Raw genomic sequence first — 16687 nt, 5'->3', positions numbered from 1 at the left:
GAATTAAAATAAATCGGGTAATAGAAAAGAAAAAAAAAAAACATAAACAAAAACGAACAAACAACAAAAAAAAAAAAAAAAGAAGAAAAACAAAAAGAAAGAAAGAAAAATAAATGTTAAAAACAAAAACAAATATAGTTGTGATCCCGGGGAGCGTATGGTAGATTTAAGATTGGGTTTCTACGAAACTCTTATTTCTACGTTTACTCCGATAAACTGTTACTGTTATTAGTTTGTTTTGTTTTTTCCCTAGCCAGCTTGGCTAATCGTATATTATGCAACCAAAAGTCAGAAAAAAAACTACAATGCAAACGAAAAATGAGCCGACAAACACAAGCTATTCAACCGTTGAATATTATTGTTCTTCTTAAAATTGCTGATTTGCTTACATCTCTTGGTTAGCTCAAAATATTATGCATTCCTTGGAATAAGGAAAAAAAAAAAGCTCTTTAGGCAAGCGTCTGAACAGGCACCGACACATAATCACTGCACTAAAATACTGCTACTGATGAAGGGTATTTTCAATATTCATTATCACTAGCCCTCTCCGTAAAGTCACTTCCGGCTACTTTCGCACAAACAAAACCAAAAAAAAAGGGGGTATTGAAATAATTTGCTGCCGGAGAAGGTAATCAATTCAAGAGTTACTACGACATGGCGACTGGCCTCTATACTACATACACAAATTAAACGAACCGCCTTTCTGGGATTGATCATTGATCGTAAACTAAATTCTAGATGGGCTGCTCGATTGTTGCTTGGAAACTCAGTTCGACAATCACTATTAGCTATGCATGAGAACACAGAGGAACAAAACACTAGAGACTGAAAGAAAAAAAAAGCAATTTAGGTAGCTTGAAACTGGAGTCTCGTTAATAGCCATTATTTTCATCACGAAAGAGAAGGTTGGCTAATGTTGAAATTCGAACGAATCCCGAAAGAGAAGCCGGACAAGAAAATGCGATAGGAACAAGACAGAAAACGATACAATAAGTTACAAGACAAATTACGCAATGATCTGTATCACTTTTGGTTTTTTTGCGGAAATATCGAGGCACCCATGCGATTAAGCAGATTTCATTTTAGGTGAAAACTGAATCTATAAGGTCACGGGAATGTTCGTTGTTGTTTCCCAAAACTTAAAAGTTATTTTTGCTCATTCAAATGTTCTGTGTATGTACTACAACCGACTAGGTCAATGGAGGGATGGGAAAAAGAAAATTACGATAAACAATTCTTTACTGGTCGGCCGGAAGCCAATGGTAGAAAACGATGGCTGCCAAAAGTACGAGCAACAACGCGGAATGTGAAAGCCATAACTCAGTCAACGACACTCTAACCAAGTCTTTGTGGTCGGTGTCCATCGCGCTAGGGGAACAACTACTATCGGAAGGCGCCTGAACGACAGACTCCTCGGGTTCAACGTGTTCCACGACAATGTCCGGAACAAAAGTGACCCGTTTCGTTTTAAGGGAACTACGTTTCACGTTTTGGTCATTTTCATTCACATCTACCGTCTGATCAGCCGGATCGATCAGTTCGAATGGGGTTGGGGATGACTCGGTGGGGGTGAGAGTTAGAGTTGGAGTTGGAGGAGGGGTAGGCGGATTAGAAGGTGCCGCAATGAAGTGAATACAAGCATCCGATGGAACTTTTTCCAAGGTGGCGGGATCAAGCAAGACCCGCACGGTTTCGAGCAGCCGTCTAGTGTTTGGTGCCGTCGTCACGTCCTCCCAGGCGCACAATGAGGTCTGCTTCGTAGTAAAAAGGATAACCCAAAGCCACAGTACGAAGAGAAAGAGAAAGAAAAAAGGTGAAATAAGTGAAAGAGAAAAAGAGATGAGGAGGATGGTGGAGAGAGAAAAAAATAAAAAATAAAAGTAAATCGGAACAGTGGATTAAAATAACGAATTTTTTTAAGAACCACTTTCTGGATTATTTGTAATATTAAATATCCTTTGTTTAGTCATGAATCTAGCATGCTTGTGCAGAAATAAATTATCAAGAAAGACATGCTCCGTTTGGTCGTGGGTAAAAATGAAAGAAATTTGAGTATGAAACATAAGGATGGTTTACGAAAGACAGTTTTTTAAAAGAAAAAATCAACGAAAACCCCGAAACGAGAGACAAGCTGGCCAGAAAAATAGCAAGACAATAACAAAACAAAATAATAATAATAATTAAAAAAAAAAAAAAAAAGAAAATGCGCAACATCGACCATTCACCAAGTTCATCATCCCATCCCCTTCCCGCCGTAATAGAAAATGTCGAATTAAAAAAAAAAACAGAGATTTTATTTTTTTAAGTAAAAAAAAAAAAAAAAAAGCAAAAACGGGGTCGGAGCGAGAAGGGCGAAAGGATTTGTGCGCACTTTTATATAGTGGAAATGTTTCGACTCACCTCAGAAACACCAATTCTACGGCAAGCTTCGATAAAGTTCTCCACATTCCGTCGGCATTTTGCTACTGTTAGTTTCGGCACGGCCGGAGACGGGACGTGGATGCTAGCCACAGACCGCGGTCGGACGTGGTTAGCCAGATGGCATAAAACGACTCCATCTTGCAGAGCAGACGACAGGTCGTCAGGTAAGGTCACTTTGAGCCGCATTTCGATGCACTAGTTTAATCAACGACAGTATTAGAAATGCAAATAGTCGAAACAAGAAATAAACAAATAATTACTTGGCGCAAATGTTGAATTTGTTCCATCTCCTCTCGTTGTCTCTCCATCTCTCGGCGGACAGTAAAGCTGGCGGTGGCAGCTGTATGAGAAGAGGGATTGGACGGCGGGGGAGTCTGATTGCCATTAGTGGAATTTGTTAGCGAATTTTGCCGACTAAGAATTGATGGTCCGGCTTTGACGGTGGCAATCTTGCGACTTCCGTTTATTGGTTCAGGCGGCGGTTGGCGGTAGGGAGGTGTTACATTGTTCGACTCGACCGTAGAACTGGGAACGACAGGCGGCGAACGATAGGGCAATGTAGGGCTGAGCAACTCTGTTGTTGGTGAGCGGAAGGGCGGTGGCTGAGCTACTGACGACGGACTAGTTTTGGCCTTGACGTACGAAAGGACAGCTTCTTTCTGTACGGCTTTGACGTTTATTTTGCTGCTTTCTTCGTGACTGAGGTTCAAACTCAACGGGCGACTGAAATCGCCCGTCAAAGCGAATGATGATGGATGAGGTTGAGTAGAAGAATCGGAAGCAGGTGTTTGGTTGGGATTGCTTTCCCATGATTTGTAAGGCGTAAATCCTTCTGGTCGTTGCTGTGGTTGTTGTTGCGGCATTTGAAGTAACAACTGCCGGCCATAATCCGCTGTATGGTTACCGGACAACGGAGGGGTGTCAGGACTAGGAGTGTGGCTATTTTCCCGCACCTTGTAGACATTGCTCCGCTGCTGCCGTAAAGACTCTTTGTATTCTCGATAGGTCTGACCGTGATTGGGTAGTCTCTGGTCATCTTGCGATGCCCTAAATAGATCACGCAAGAATAATGTGTAAGTAAGTTTAAATAGAATTATCTAAAAGTTTCAAAGTACATTTGGTGTTCCAATATTTTTCGGGCAGCTCTGCGTCTTTCTTCGTTGCCTTGTTCGTCATCGTCTTCATCTTCAGTCTAAAGGGGGATGAATAATTTCAAATAACGTACGCACGACCAATAAGTCTAAATAAAAATACCTTCACTGGGTGGTTATGATTGAGCGAAGCGGGAGTAAACGATGGAGCTGTTTCCGTGGTAGGCAGGTTAACATCATTTTGCTGATTGCTCTGCTGCGGCCAGCGCATATCGAGTCCATCTACAACTACGGGCTGTTTGCTACTACTGTTATTACAGTTTCCGAAGCCATTACTGTTGTCGATAGTGTATCTCTTGCGGCGAGGATCGTTGGCTGAAAAGCGAGAATCCGGCAAAGTAGAGGGCTTCCTAGGCAATCTGCGACAATCACCACCCTCCAGAATGTCTCGCTTTCTGTCTTCTTTAATGGCTTCGATTTCAAGATACTTGAAAATGTGAATTCGTCCTCGAGTGCATAGCTACAATATAATGATTAGTAAATAACTGTCAGGTTGTAGATATACGATAATACATACATGTGCGGGAGGCGAAGCCAAAGGATTGTGTTCAACACATAGGTCAACCAAAGACACCATATAGCGTAGTTCCACAGGTAAGGCTGAGATCCTGTTGACGCTGATGTCAAGTGTTACCAACTGGAGAAACATCAATTCTGCTCAAATGCGTGAATGCAAGAATTAGAGTAAGAGTGAAGACCAAAATTTTTCATGTGATTCTAAAAGGATGAGAGATGTACCTCTTGGAAGTTCAACCAGAAAGTTTTTCCTCAGATTGAGGGCTTCCAAGTGTTGGAGGTCCCCAACTGAACGGGAAGGTGACTGAGCTGGTTGCATGATGCATCTAGCTCGATCAGCTTGGACAACTGATTGATTTCTTCTGGTAAACTCACCAACCTATTATGACTAACCAGCAAAACTTGCAAGGGTAACTTGCAAAGATATGGTGGTAGTACACTAAGCTGATTGCGACTAAACAACAAGGAGATTAATATATATTTTCTATAGCATAGTTTCCAATCAACTACCTGATGTCTAAATATGTAAGACATTGAAGGAACGTTACAGTATCTGGAATGAATCGGATTACATTGTGATACAGATTTAGCTTCTCTAAAGCTGTAAATCGTGTTATTTCACTGGGCAGTTCTGATAATTTATTTTTTGACAAATCTGTAATCAAACAATGTAAATCAGCTTACAAACCTTGCATTCAGAATTGAACTTTTGGCACACAACATAGATGAATGTCAATATAGTAAAGCAGTAAAAGAAAAAAGAAAAAAACAAGTGTTGGCTCTATGCCAAAGAACAATGTCAAAAAGGTTGATCACAAGAAAATGCTCTCTTTACCAGTATAAACAGTGTCATTGAGGTTGTACTTGCTAGCCACTTTGGGGAACTCTCTTAGGCGACGACAACTAACACGCAATTCACCACTTATTTGAGCTTCTTCTAAAAGCCGTTCAAGATTACGATTCAATGGGCTCTGAGGCCCGACGGTTGAACCAATAGCTCCGGCCATGTCAAGCACCGGCCATTGCCCATTATCCGTGTAATGTCTGCAGTAACATCCGTCATTCACTGCAACTGTTTTGTCCGAGTAAGTCGGAAGTCGAAACTCGTCAAGCCTTATGGTCTACTGATTGTCATCTACGGGAAATGCAGACACAAGGGGGTCGGTTGTAACTTGAAGGTCGGTAGCGTACCACAACTGTTTTCTCTTTTTAATTTTCAGTTTGATCTTTTTTCCTTGGCGCATTCCAAAATGCCCAAGGATAACTATTTCTGAGACATAAGCGCCATCGCACGGACAAAATATTAACCCTTTTAGACTTCAGCCAGGAACGAGCCAAGAAAAATCTGAGGGCAAGGCAAGACGGGTAAAGTCTGTTGGTGGTACTGTACCTAATTTAACGCACCCATTTTGGATTTTTATTTCTATCTCTCCTTTTTGACCTTCCCACTGATGAAACATGCATTAATTCCACAAGCCTGTGATTTAGGTTGGCCTTGTGCGTATTCAAAATTATACGACTAGATGTAAAAGGCTAGATCATTTTCCATCCTTGAAGATTCGGTTGTTCTCTGGACCTATGTGTATTCCTGCGATTTCTGACAAATATACAGGCTGCTATATAGATATTAAAAAACGTAATCTATGGTATCTGAAGGTTGGTATTCCTTTAATCTAATCTGACTTAACTCTTAATCGTCATTTAAATCTTCAATGTGTACCCCTTTGACTCCTAAACGAGTAGGCCAGCAAGTAAAGTTGCCCAACGTGAGTTGATGCTGCAAGGCATTCACTTGATCATCGGAGCAATTAGGATTGAGCCAGACATAAGCCAGACCCCTCCACCGGCTCCAGTAAGTTTGCCAGCTTGACCGTGAGCTCGTGCCAGTCGATGAATTTCATCTAAAGATGGATGTGAAACGCCCATCTGTAAAAATTTGGAATTTAAGTCACATGAACTACAAGGTGTTTGATTAGTCTGTCAAATCTCACCGAAGCCAACAGCCAATGATTCATCGACAATAATTCCTGAATTGATGTCAAACTTCAGTTGAACCGCGAGCGATAACTTTCAAAACTTCAATTGAGCATACCTGAATAGCAGAGAAACTAGAATCTGGTGGCAGTTGAACGATTTCAGCCATTTTGCAGCTAATCTGGTCGATTGAATCTAGAATCGGGTCCATGATGGCAGTGAAATCATTTCGTTTTTGACGAACAGCTTCCACCAATAGCTTAGTCTGACGACCCACTCCTGTGTTCACGAGTAAGATACGCGCTTCCGGAATGGAAATGGAGCCTATGACGGCCTTTTTGTATTTTACGGCGCCTCCATACGTGCAAACTGCATTATCGATGCCTGATGGCGTAGCATGGAACATTTTCTCACATTGAAAAGCCCAACTATTGATTACATCCAAATCAGGGACGAAAACACCCTGACTTGACAGTAGATAATGAAGAAGATGAAAAACTGCTGAGGAGCCAACGGAAAAAGCGGCCGAACTGCCTAAGCCAGCTGTAGGTTTTTCAAAGCAACTGTTTTAATGATTATAAATTTGAAAAATTATTCGGCTCCAAACTGTACCTCCAATGGGTATGGTTGATTTCACCCGTATTTCGAAACTTGCGTCTGAATTGCCGACAATGGAACAATACAAGAAACACAGGGCCAACAAAGACATTTGAACAGTATGGTTAGTATCAGCAGGGACTCTAGTGGCTATTAGCGATTTTAATTTGTCAAGCAATTCTAAATCCAGATTAGGGGCATTTCCAGCATTGGAAGTCTGCAAGTCCGCTAGAGGTAAAGAGCAATCGAATTTCAAATCTTCAAGATAGACAACAAAAGACGATGAACCGTGACGATCAGTGTGTAATGTCAAATACATTTCAGTAGTCAGGTCAACGCTCGCAGCTAAAGCCAATTTGCCATAGACAACGGCATGTTCACCGGTAAGGATGAGTTTCCCAGGTGTCCTAACTACGAACTTCCTGACGGTTGGCTCTTGAGTTTCTCCCATTGTTCCGGAGTCAACGTTTTCTGGCTGAAAGCGTGAATCGATTTCAATTCTTCTTCAAGAATAGAATTCACCAACCTGTGACGAAAAACGATAGCACTCTTCTTCTTATGGAGTAACACTCCAACACAACAAAAAACTATTTCACCTGTGGCGCTGGAGAAGAGGTTTGCCTTCAAACTGCTCTGATACAACAATGACTGAAATCTTTGCCCCGCAGCCGTCTGACAGGTCTTCTACCTCCTATGAAAAAAAAAAAAAGAAAAATAAAGAATTGAAAAGAAAGAAAAACCTGAAGTACACACAAATAAAGACAAACTTCATATTTACTACACAAAAGGCCATGTTTGTGTGTCCTCATGTATTCCCACTTTCCATCACTGCAATTTAAATTTCAACGACTTAGCACCGACCCCAAATTGTAACCAAAGAAAATATGCAAAGAAAACAGAAAAATGTGCAAAACTCCAAAATGAAATCAGCAATGTCCAAAAAAAAGGATATGCTGCTGGATTGGGACAAGTGAGGAACAGTAGCGCTAAAACGGCACTTCCAGTAACGGAAACTCCAACAAGACATTTCAACGTGATGGAACGGGGCGTTTCAAGCTTAAGACTGCTGTGAGCCAACAAACAGTATAACGCGAGAACAGCCATGGCAGGAATTACTAGATCATCTTTGGCGTACAGAGGCAACATGGAGAAATGAGAAATGGAGAGGAACCAAAAGGCCGTCAGCGGAAAGTACGGACTGGCTATAGAAACGGGCAATGTTACCAAAAGGATTGACTTTTCATGAACGTGATAGGAGAAAAGAAAGAAGGCCAGGGATACATTGATCAGGCAGAGGTGTAAATTACGAAAAGTGTTTTTGAAATAGAGATGAATTCCACAAGGAAAGCTAAAGAGGGCAGTCAGAATCAAAGAATAGCTGGCGATTGAGGTTGGGTTTAAAAGTCGTTTGATTTTGATCACAACATTTAGTGTGCACCAAAAATTGGCGACATAGTCTTCAAAGATTCCACGCTGAAAAGGAAAGATTCTGACGATGACTTGCTGGAAAACCCCATCATGAATTTGAAGAAATGGATACCAAATGATTGCAAAGGTGGCCACTGTGGCAGCGCCAATCTGGACCAAATTCTTTAGTTGGGAGGAAGTGAGGAACCTTTAGGTTGACAGGAAGCCAGCAAATAGAAGAAGATAGGTATTGCATGATACAACTCCATCTGCTTAAAGTTTAAGGCAGCTGAAAAGGCAATTGCTGCTAACACATTCTTTCCCTGAGAAACAAAAATGATTGCCCACAAGGTCAACCCCAACGAAACACAATTGTACTGAAAATGACCATAATCTATAAGGGTAAGTCCAGGGTGTGATGACAAAGCAAAGAAAACCCATTTGTACTTATTACTCATCTTCAAGCTTCTAATGTAAAAATAAAGTGCACTGACAAAGAAAATACAATCAGACACAAGGACGGACATCCTCATGAAATATTGGTGGTCAAAGTTTTCAAATCCCCGGGACACATGGAGTTTAACATAGTCTTGGTTGATTTTCTTAGCCACCAATCCAGTTAGGTAGCTGTGATATGCTGTGAGAGGAGGGTAATCCAGTCCCCAGTACAATAAATCATTGTCTGTTGTATTTCTATACCTGATGAGATGGATATCCTATGAATAATATCAGCCAACCTATCTCGACATCAAACCTACCAGTCCTGTAGGGGTAAGTTAACCGTAATTTCCATCCAATGTCTTTGAGCTTCATAATCTCCAAATTTTGGAGGTTGATTTTTGCCAGAATATGGGAAAACTGAGACACCCAGTTTAATGATGATTGTAGTCAAAGCAATGACTTCTAACTTGTAAGGGACCTCCATAGTGAATCCTTACTACGCTATGACTACTATGGCGAAAATCACTAAAAATAAATAACACAACGAAAAAAAAAAAAAAAAACCTTACGCAATGCACGGCGTTCAACGTGGACTGTAGTTTTGTTCGCAAGTTCTCTGTAAAAGTTGCCATTGGATACACGATTGTAGACAACTTCCGCTGTGAAACTGACGCCGCCCTAACTTGTCAAAGCCTTTTCCCTTTCTTCCACAACTCAACAGGTCTGTGGTTAAAAAATTGGTACCATCTGTCAGTTAGAAATGAAACTAAACGTGTAAACGACTCACAGGTTGACGATAAATTATCATATTTACTGAATAGTAATTCATCGATAAATATCAATATTCGAAAATTGTCAGCTACGTGCGTTTGCAAGGTACCTGAAGGGTTCTTTTTCGTTTTTATTTAAATTTAAATTTGTTTTTGAACAACTTTAACTCGTTGTTTTGAACAGCTCAAGATGTCTTCAAACTGCTCTAAGTCAAAATCAAAATACATTGGAATTGATCGTCTCTGCCAGCTTCGAAATTTTTTCTGGAAAATTGAGTTTAGAATACTTTAGTGGCGTGCGTTCATTACTGGTTTAACCACGATATAATTTCCCGATAGGGATTCTATCAAAACTCGCATTTCCCAACCCCCTGATACAGGCAACCCTACCCTTCTACAACGACCGTTGGATCGACCGACACTTTTTCTGAGACTTTACCCCAGAGATTGCGCTGACGGCGCGGCGATTTCAGGGGTGTCCGCACTAATCTTTCGTTCGTTTTTTTTTTTAGATGCTGTGCCGCTGAAATTGGTCTCCATTTGTAGAGGAAATAACGCAGCAGCTCCCGGTCGAGTCCCCGTTTTTATCGGCTGAACGACGAAGGAGTGTGGAGCAGTTTAGTCAGCCAACTCGAGTCGATTGCAGGGTCTCGTACGTATCCTTTATACGTTTTCTTATTTTAGATGCTGCGTCGCAAAACTTGACGTCGTGTTGTAGAGGAGATAACGCGGAGATTAACGAAGGGGTCCTGTCAATTATCGGCTCAACAATAAAGGAATGCGGAGCAATCTAAGAGCGACTCGAAATTTCTGGAGATTTTTTTCAGAGAGATGGCACGTCGGTCATGAAGATAGGGAAAATCAGGCCGCGAAGTTATTTTTCAAGGCGAAGCTTTGTGCGTCACCCGGCAACGGACAGGTTTTTTTCACAGGTCGTGTGAGCTCCATTGTTTCGATCATGGTCGTCTACTACGGGCCCTCACTCCGTTCAGGAAGTTTCCGATAGGGTACGGCATGGTCGCCAATTCGCCAATTCGCCATAATATCTCGAAAACCGTTTGCTCTTCCGGCAAAACAGACTCCGTATCAGTGTATCGTATTTGGGTATTAAAATAAAATTATTTTAAAATAAAATACTTAAAATACGTATTTTATTCGGTATTTGTATTTGGGCTGTTTCTTATTTAAAGTATTTGTATTTGTATTGGTCGTTTACGCTGAAAGTGAATAAAATACAAATACAAATACAAAATACTTTTTTTCAAAGATTTGAAGTTTGTAAATTGGCAACAGTGTATGAATCGAAAGTAACTCAACTCCATCTCGTTCAGGGACCTGAACGCTGTCAGGCAAAACATGACGACAACTCCTGATAGGGTTCAGGTCCCTGGCCACAATTTGCAGCAAGAGATAGGCAGCTCAATTCGCTTTACTAGCGCAACTTGCCTTTCGCATTCAGTTGCAACTCCATCTCGTTCAGGGACCTGAACCCTGTCAGGCAAAAACACAAAACCCCCGAGCCGTTATTTTTTTGGTTTTGTGTTTGTTATTATTTATGATTATTGTTTATTTTTCTTTCTGTTTCCTTTCCGTAATACAATGCCTTTTAACCTTATAATTTTGTTTTTATTTATTAGAATATTACTTAATTAATTAATGGTATAATTTCATTAAAATTACTATAATAATTGTGAATTTCCACTCATGGCCATTCGGGTAGTGAAACCGGTTTCAAAACCCGATATCATTACTGTGTACCCTAATTGACTTGTTTTTTGCAATACATCATAGTTTTATTTATTTTCCTTCACTTGCTCACCCATTTTAAGTTAAGGCTGGGCCATATCTTTTAAAGTGGGTATTTTAAACGAAAGAAAACCGCTTGATAAGCACCTACCCGAGTAATGACCGATCAGCTATTTTTCAGGTAGGTAGGTCGGTGCGGTTTAACGTGTCTCGGGTAATCCCTCTATCCCAGTACACAAAATTAAAATAGCGTTATAGGTAACCATATTAGGTCTAAATAGAGTTGGCTAACGTCCGAAGTTGCCAGTTCGATTAATTGTGAAAAAAAAATTGGACACAAACTAGTAACAGTTTTTGCATGGCGGCTTACGGAGTTTCGCCCGTTGTAGTTTTAGTTTTAATTTTTTCCATTGAAATTATCTTTCTTTCTATTCATAATTGGATCACGAAATTCCTTCGTTATCAGGTAATCTTGTAATTTTTATTTGACCTCGATATAGACTGTACTTTATTTATTATTAATTTTTTGTAGACGTGTTTACTTTCTGTAGCAGACAAAAACGGCGGGCTCCCTTATCAGCCCGCCAGTTTCCTCTACAACATCCATTTTTGTCTGCTACAGAAAGTAAACACATCTACAAAAAATTAATAATAAATAAAGTACAGTCTATATCGAGGTCAAATAAAAATTTCAAGATTACCTGATAACGAAGGAATTTCGTGATCCAATTATGAATAGAAAGAAAGATAATTTCAATGGAAAAAATTAAAACTAAAACTACAACGGGCGAAACTCCGTAAGCCGCCATGCAAAAACTGTTACTAGTTTGTGTCCAATTTTTTTTTCACAATTAATCGAACTGGCAACTTCGGACGTTAGCCAACTCTATAAACAAATTTTACAGAAATGGATAGCCGATGATGGGGGCTATCCACTTCCGTAAAATTTTTACTTAAAAAAATACCTAACCGAGTGGTAAACCGATTGGATATTTTTGTCGGTGTGGTTTGACGGATCGTGAACTGAATGAATTATAATCGGTAAACCATAAGCTCTATATTTGAAAAAATTACAAGAATGGATAGCTATTGATTAGATCTATCCATTTGTCCACTGTTAGGTACAACAGTGAGGTAAAACATAGTTATAGAGAAGAAAACAATATTTTAAAAGTGAAATGGTTGGTTTTCCCATAAGACGCTGTAGACAGCGTACCACAGATTGGACACAAATTTGATTTTCGCATTTGCGGAGAATGCGCAACGTAGGATGTCCAACTGCTCCATAAAGGAAAAAAGTATTTTGTATTTGTATTTGTATTTGTATTTTATTTTATTTGGGATTTGAGGTTTTGGGAGAAAAAATGTATTTTGAAGGACGAGTATTTTAAAATATAGTATTTGTATTTTTAAAATACTCGTTTTTTTCAAATACGATACACTGCTCCGTATACATGTCCTATGAGGCGTGCGCTGATCATCAACGCCTTCATCCCGCCTTCCCACTTTTGTCAAAATGGGCCAAAAACGACATCTCTTGAAATTCTCCAAAAATCAGACGGTAAAATCGAAATTGAACGCTGATTTTGATTTAGTCATTGTTTTTCTCTTTAGACTAGCCGTTAAAAAAATTAACGAAAACAGTTCTGTTAGCGCACCAACTTCATTTATGGTTTTTAACATGTAAATGAAAAACTATAAGACCAATAGAAAAATAAACCTGATTTCCGTGATTTTCATTCAATTCTGAATCTAAATCATGTATTTTAAGCCAAATTTGAAATTTTGCCAAAAATGAAAAAGTGGGAAGGGTTTAAGCCTTTCCACTTTTGTCAAAATCGGCCAAAAATGACATCTCTTGAAATTCTCCAAAAATCAAAAGGCATAATCGAAATTGAACTCTGATTTCGATTTAGTCATTGGTTTTCTCTTTAAACTAGCCGTATAAAAATTAACCAAAACAGTTCTGTTAGCGCACCAACTTCATTTATGGTTTTTAACATGTAAATGAAAAACTATAAGACCAATAAAAAAATAAACCTGATTTTAATTTTGAATAAATATTCAAATTTGAATTCTAACTTCTCATTATTATTATTCCAACGTTTTAAATTACCAAGAATGTATGTAAACACAAATACATTTTAAATAAAAACTCAATGTGTTTTAAAGAGTAAGCATCAAGTGTTTTATTCATAAACAACATAAAGCAAATACAATGAGTGAAGAGTGACACGAACAAATTGTTTTGATTATTTCATTATTTAATTACATTTTTACATTGAAAAATACCTAATTAGCTTTAATGGTTTATTCTTAGTTATTGATGCTAGGTTTAGAAGGTTGCTTTCTAATTGACTATTCAATTGTTTGTTGTTGCCCCGGTCAACCTAGTGGGATTCCGATACCTGGAAAAGGGAAAATAAAAGAGTGATGTCAAGGCTATAACATTAAAATTTTGTGAAATAAGTTACCTGTTTGATAATTGTGTTAATTTTTTTACAATGCCACAATAGATTACCTTCTTAATAAAAAAGTGTACTTCCCAACGTGGATGGAAAACGCAGCCAACACACTGAATGCAAATTAAAAGCTTTTGGCTGAGTAAGACTGTAAAAATTTTATGCATTTCACTAATCCTAAATAAAATTTGTTAAATGGTAAGAAATTCATTAATATTACCTATCAAATAATAATATATTCTTACTTCTGTTCTAATGTAAAATGTGTTTCGTGGTTCTAAAAGAAATGAAATACAGGATACAGCAATTTTTTTTCACTAAAAAGTTTATTCTTTTAAACATATATACAGATTTATAAAAAAAACACAAATACAACTAACTTTAAAACCAAATCAGAAGAAAAAAACAAAAACAATAAACGTAAATAATGACAATCACACAAAATTGGAACGCCCGCCACGGACCGGTTGTTGACGAATTGGCGTTTCCGTGAACGGATCAATGCCCGTTCAATAATGCCCATTGATTTTGAATTCGAAATTTTTGGAGAACGGATGTACGTCCGATCACTAGAGCCGTCTAGTGAAAGAATATAAAATGGCATCTTGCGGAAAAATCGGACATAGATCCGATTTTTCCCGCTAGAAGGTCCGATTTAGACGACAGCGAGATCGGAACATAGTCCGTGAACAGTTGAAGTTTGTGTTGACCACGAGAGCACCACGAATCCTACGGCTGCCATGCCAGCCGGTAGGACAAGTTATGCTTGTCACCCTTCGGGAAGGATTTGTTAAGGGATCGTTAGTTAAGAAGCGCGTTCGTAGTGAGTTCGCGGCCTAGTTAGACGCGCAAAGCCTCACTTACACTAGGTTTTTTTCTTAAGTTCTTAGTTTCTTAATTTGATAATTTCTTAAGAAATTAAGCCCAGTTCTTAATTTTACAACTTACACTTAACCCAAGAACTAAATTTTTTTAATGACAAAAGAAGGCGGTAGTTATTAAAGAGGTTTTTGATTGGTTAATTTTGAACCAGTACCAGATGGATCTTCTTTATTAAGTTCTCTTCTCTCGTGCAACCAAAGTTTTCTCAAATAATCCCATTTTGACTTGACATCAGAACCAGCTGCAAGTACGACATTTTTAAAAAGTGAAATATGCTAGGTATTCTAAAATATAGGTAAGAGTTGTAATACATACAACAATTATTAGGCAATCCTTTGGCAATAGAATCATTTGCACAGGCATGCACACTAACATCTTTGTAATCAGCACGAGTAATGTCAAATAGCACTGGGTACTGTGAAACATTCTGGATGAGTAATTGAATTGTTTCTTCATTCCATGAATATGTTGAAACCCTAGAATAACACACAATAAAGATAAGTTTTTGTTAATATGAAGTAAATCAAATTTAAAGTAACCTTTTCTTGACTGAATAACTAGGACCACTTGATTTTGACGGACGGTTTACATTGCTCTTTCTAGGAGAGAATTTAGTTGGTTTGTTAACAGAACCTTTGTGGATTGAATTCAGAATTTTAGTTTTGCCATTAGTTTTTCCTGACATTTTTATTAATAAAAGATTAAAAAAGCCAGCTCTCGATTAAAAACTACTCAGACAAATTCAGACCAGCAATAAAAATAACAAATGTTAGCCAGTTTTAGGTGGTACTACTCTATTAAAAATATAGAAACAAAACACACCCCTCGACTATTTCTATTGGCTGGAGATTAAACTTTCTGAAAGTTTAATCCCATACAGCACATTTCTGCCGTCGGATGTCCGAATCATGGCCGAACATCCGTTAGATATCTATGTACTCAATGGGTAGTTCCAGGGATGTCCGTCAGCTAGTCACCTTGGAAGTGCAATGAATGTGCGAAAATTATATTCTACGGACCTCCTTTTCAACACCCAAGAAGATTTTCAATTGTTTCATTTAAGGATCGGCCTCGAGCCAATCGTGGCTTTTTTTGCAAATCGGGTTTCTCATTTCGGGCCATCGAGGCGTGGCTCAGGGTGGAAAATTCTTCTCCCCGAATTCAATTGGGGTTTGCAATCAATTGGATTGCAATCAATCGATTCATCAATGCAAAAAACATTATCGACACATGCGGCAACTAGGGGTGCATTGTTTTTCTACTTGAAAATCATGCAAATTTAGGTAGCCTTGTTTCTAAATGCGCGAAATCTCACAAAGAATGGTGCATACCCGCGCCCCTAGTTGCCACATGTATAACTATTTTTCTTACAGGAAAAAAATCAGAAAATGACACATAGCCACATAGTAGGGTATAAGTAAGAAAGTGTTGAAAAGAGAATATTCGGTTTTTGTAGAGTGTAGCTGCATCTAGTAACACTTGTAAATGAGTGAAGTTTCCAAAAAGGCGCCAACATGTTGACTAATATGTTGCATCCAAGAAGGTTCTCCTCTAGGGACTTGACGGGTTTCATATCGCCGAGCGGCTACCTGCTATCCTCGGGAAATCCCTTTTATTTGTCGGTAAATTTGTGTCCGATTACCACCTGAAAAATACCAATAAATAGAGAAAATTCACGAGATCGTCGTCGTGTTATTCCCGTTTCCATGCTATCTCAGATAGTTGATCTGCGGGCATTTCAAACTTTGGGTCGAACGTTTTTCTCGGAAACCGATTTCCGAGAATGCCTAGCCGAGATGCAGCGAGCTGGTCTCCATGGACCCAGTTCGGCCGATTTTTTCCCGCTTTTAATTCCATATCAATTCAGCCGCTGACCCGATTTCATTTTCATTTGGGCCAAAGATGTTGCATTTTCTTCGGCTACAGTCTCATCTGTTTCAAAAAATTCTGCCATCCTTCCTTAAATTCCCGAAGAGCCCGATTCAAGTCGATAAATTTCGTTCCCTCGATTCCCGAATTTCGAAAATCTGTTCCGACCACCCACCGTTGAGCATCCAGATTTCTCTTGAAGTGGTGGTTCGTTTTTCGTTTAATTTTTTTGCGGATTTCATGGTCCAGCTGCTCCTGCCCGGCTTCATATGTCATTTTCCCATTCATAGGACGATCCGAGTTCACGTACAAAAGTTATTCGCGATCAAACATGGCGACAGTGCGCTAAATTTTCAGCGGAAAAAGGCCCGTTTCCTGGAATTTTATAAACGGTTCTTAGGAATTTTGCCGCCTTTTTCCGCCGAATTTCTCCGGAACCCGGTTTTGGTCT

General features: G+C 39.1%; 3 protein-coding genes across 3 annotated transcripts; all 3 read right to left on the bottom strand.

Annotated features, from left to right (window-relative positions):
• Positions 1-236: 236 nt before the first annotated feature.
• Positions 237-5514, bottom strand: LOC123474670 (leucine-rich repeat and calponin homology domain-containing protein 1-like). Its single transcript, XM_045177063.1, is given in 10 exon segments — positions 237-1754; positions 2401-2616; positions 2682-3468; positions 3537-3613; positions 3676-4032; positions 4090-4226; positions 4311-4376; positions 4379-4542; positions 4599-4743; positions 4924-5514. Coding segments are annotated over 10 exon segments (2637 nt in total). The 5' UTR covers positions 5096-5514; the 3' UTR covers positions 237-1238.
• A 140-nt stretch (positions 5515-5654) lies between these two features.
• On the bottom strand, positions 5655-7350 carry LOC123474671 (mevalonate kinase-like). Its single transcript, XM_045177065.1, is given in 6 exon segments — positions 5655-5927; positions 5930-6014; positions 6080-6115; positions 6181-6605; positions 6675-7185; positions 7256-7350. Coding segments are annotated over 5 exon segments (1131 nt in total). The 5' UTR covers positions 7111-7185; positions 7256-7350; the 3' UTR covers positions 5655-5778.
• Positions 7351-7453: 103 nt separating this feature from the next.
• On the bottom strand, positions 7454-9309 carry LOC116927453 (dolichyl pyrophosphate Man9GlcNAc2 alpha-1,3-glucosyltransferase). Its single transcript, XM_045177064.1, is given in 4 exon segments — positions 7454-8263; positions 8266-8765; positions 8825-9017; positions 9077-9309. Coding segments are annotated over 3 exon segments (1446 nt in total). The 5' UTR covers positions 8992-9017; positions 9077-9309; the 3' UTR covers positions 7454-7484.
• Positions 9310-16687: the final 7378 nt, after the last annotated feature.

The sequence above is a fragment of the Daphnia magna genome, linkage group LG7, assembly GCF_020631705.1.
Source record: "Daphnia magna isolate NIES linkage group LG7, ASM2063170v1.1, whole genome shotgun sequence".
NCBI classification, from domain to species: Eukaryota; Metazoa; Arthropoda; class Branchiopoda; order Diplostraca; family Daphniidae; genus Daphnia; species Daphnia magna.
This window is presented reverse-complemented; position numbering and strand designations above follow the sequence as displayed.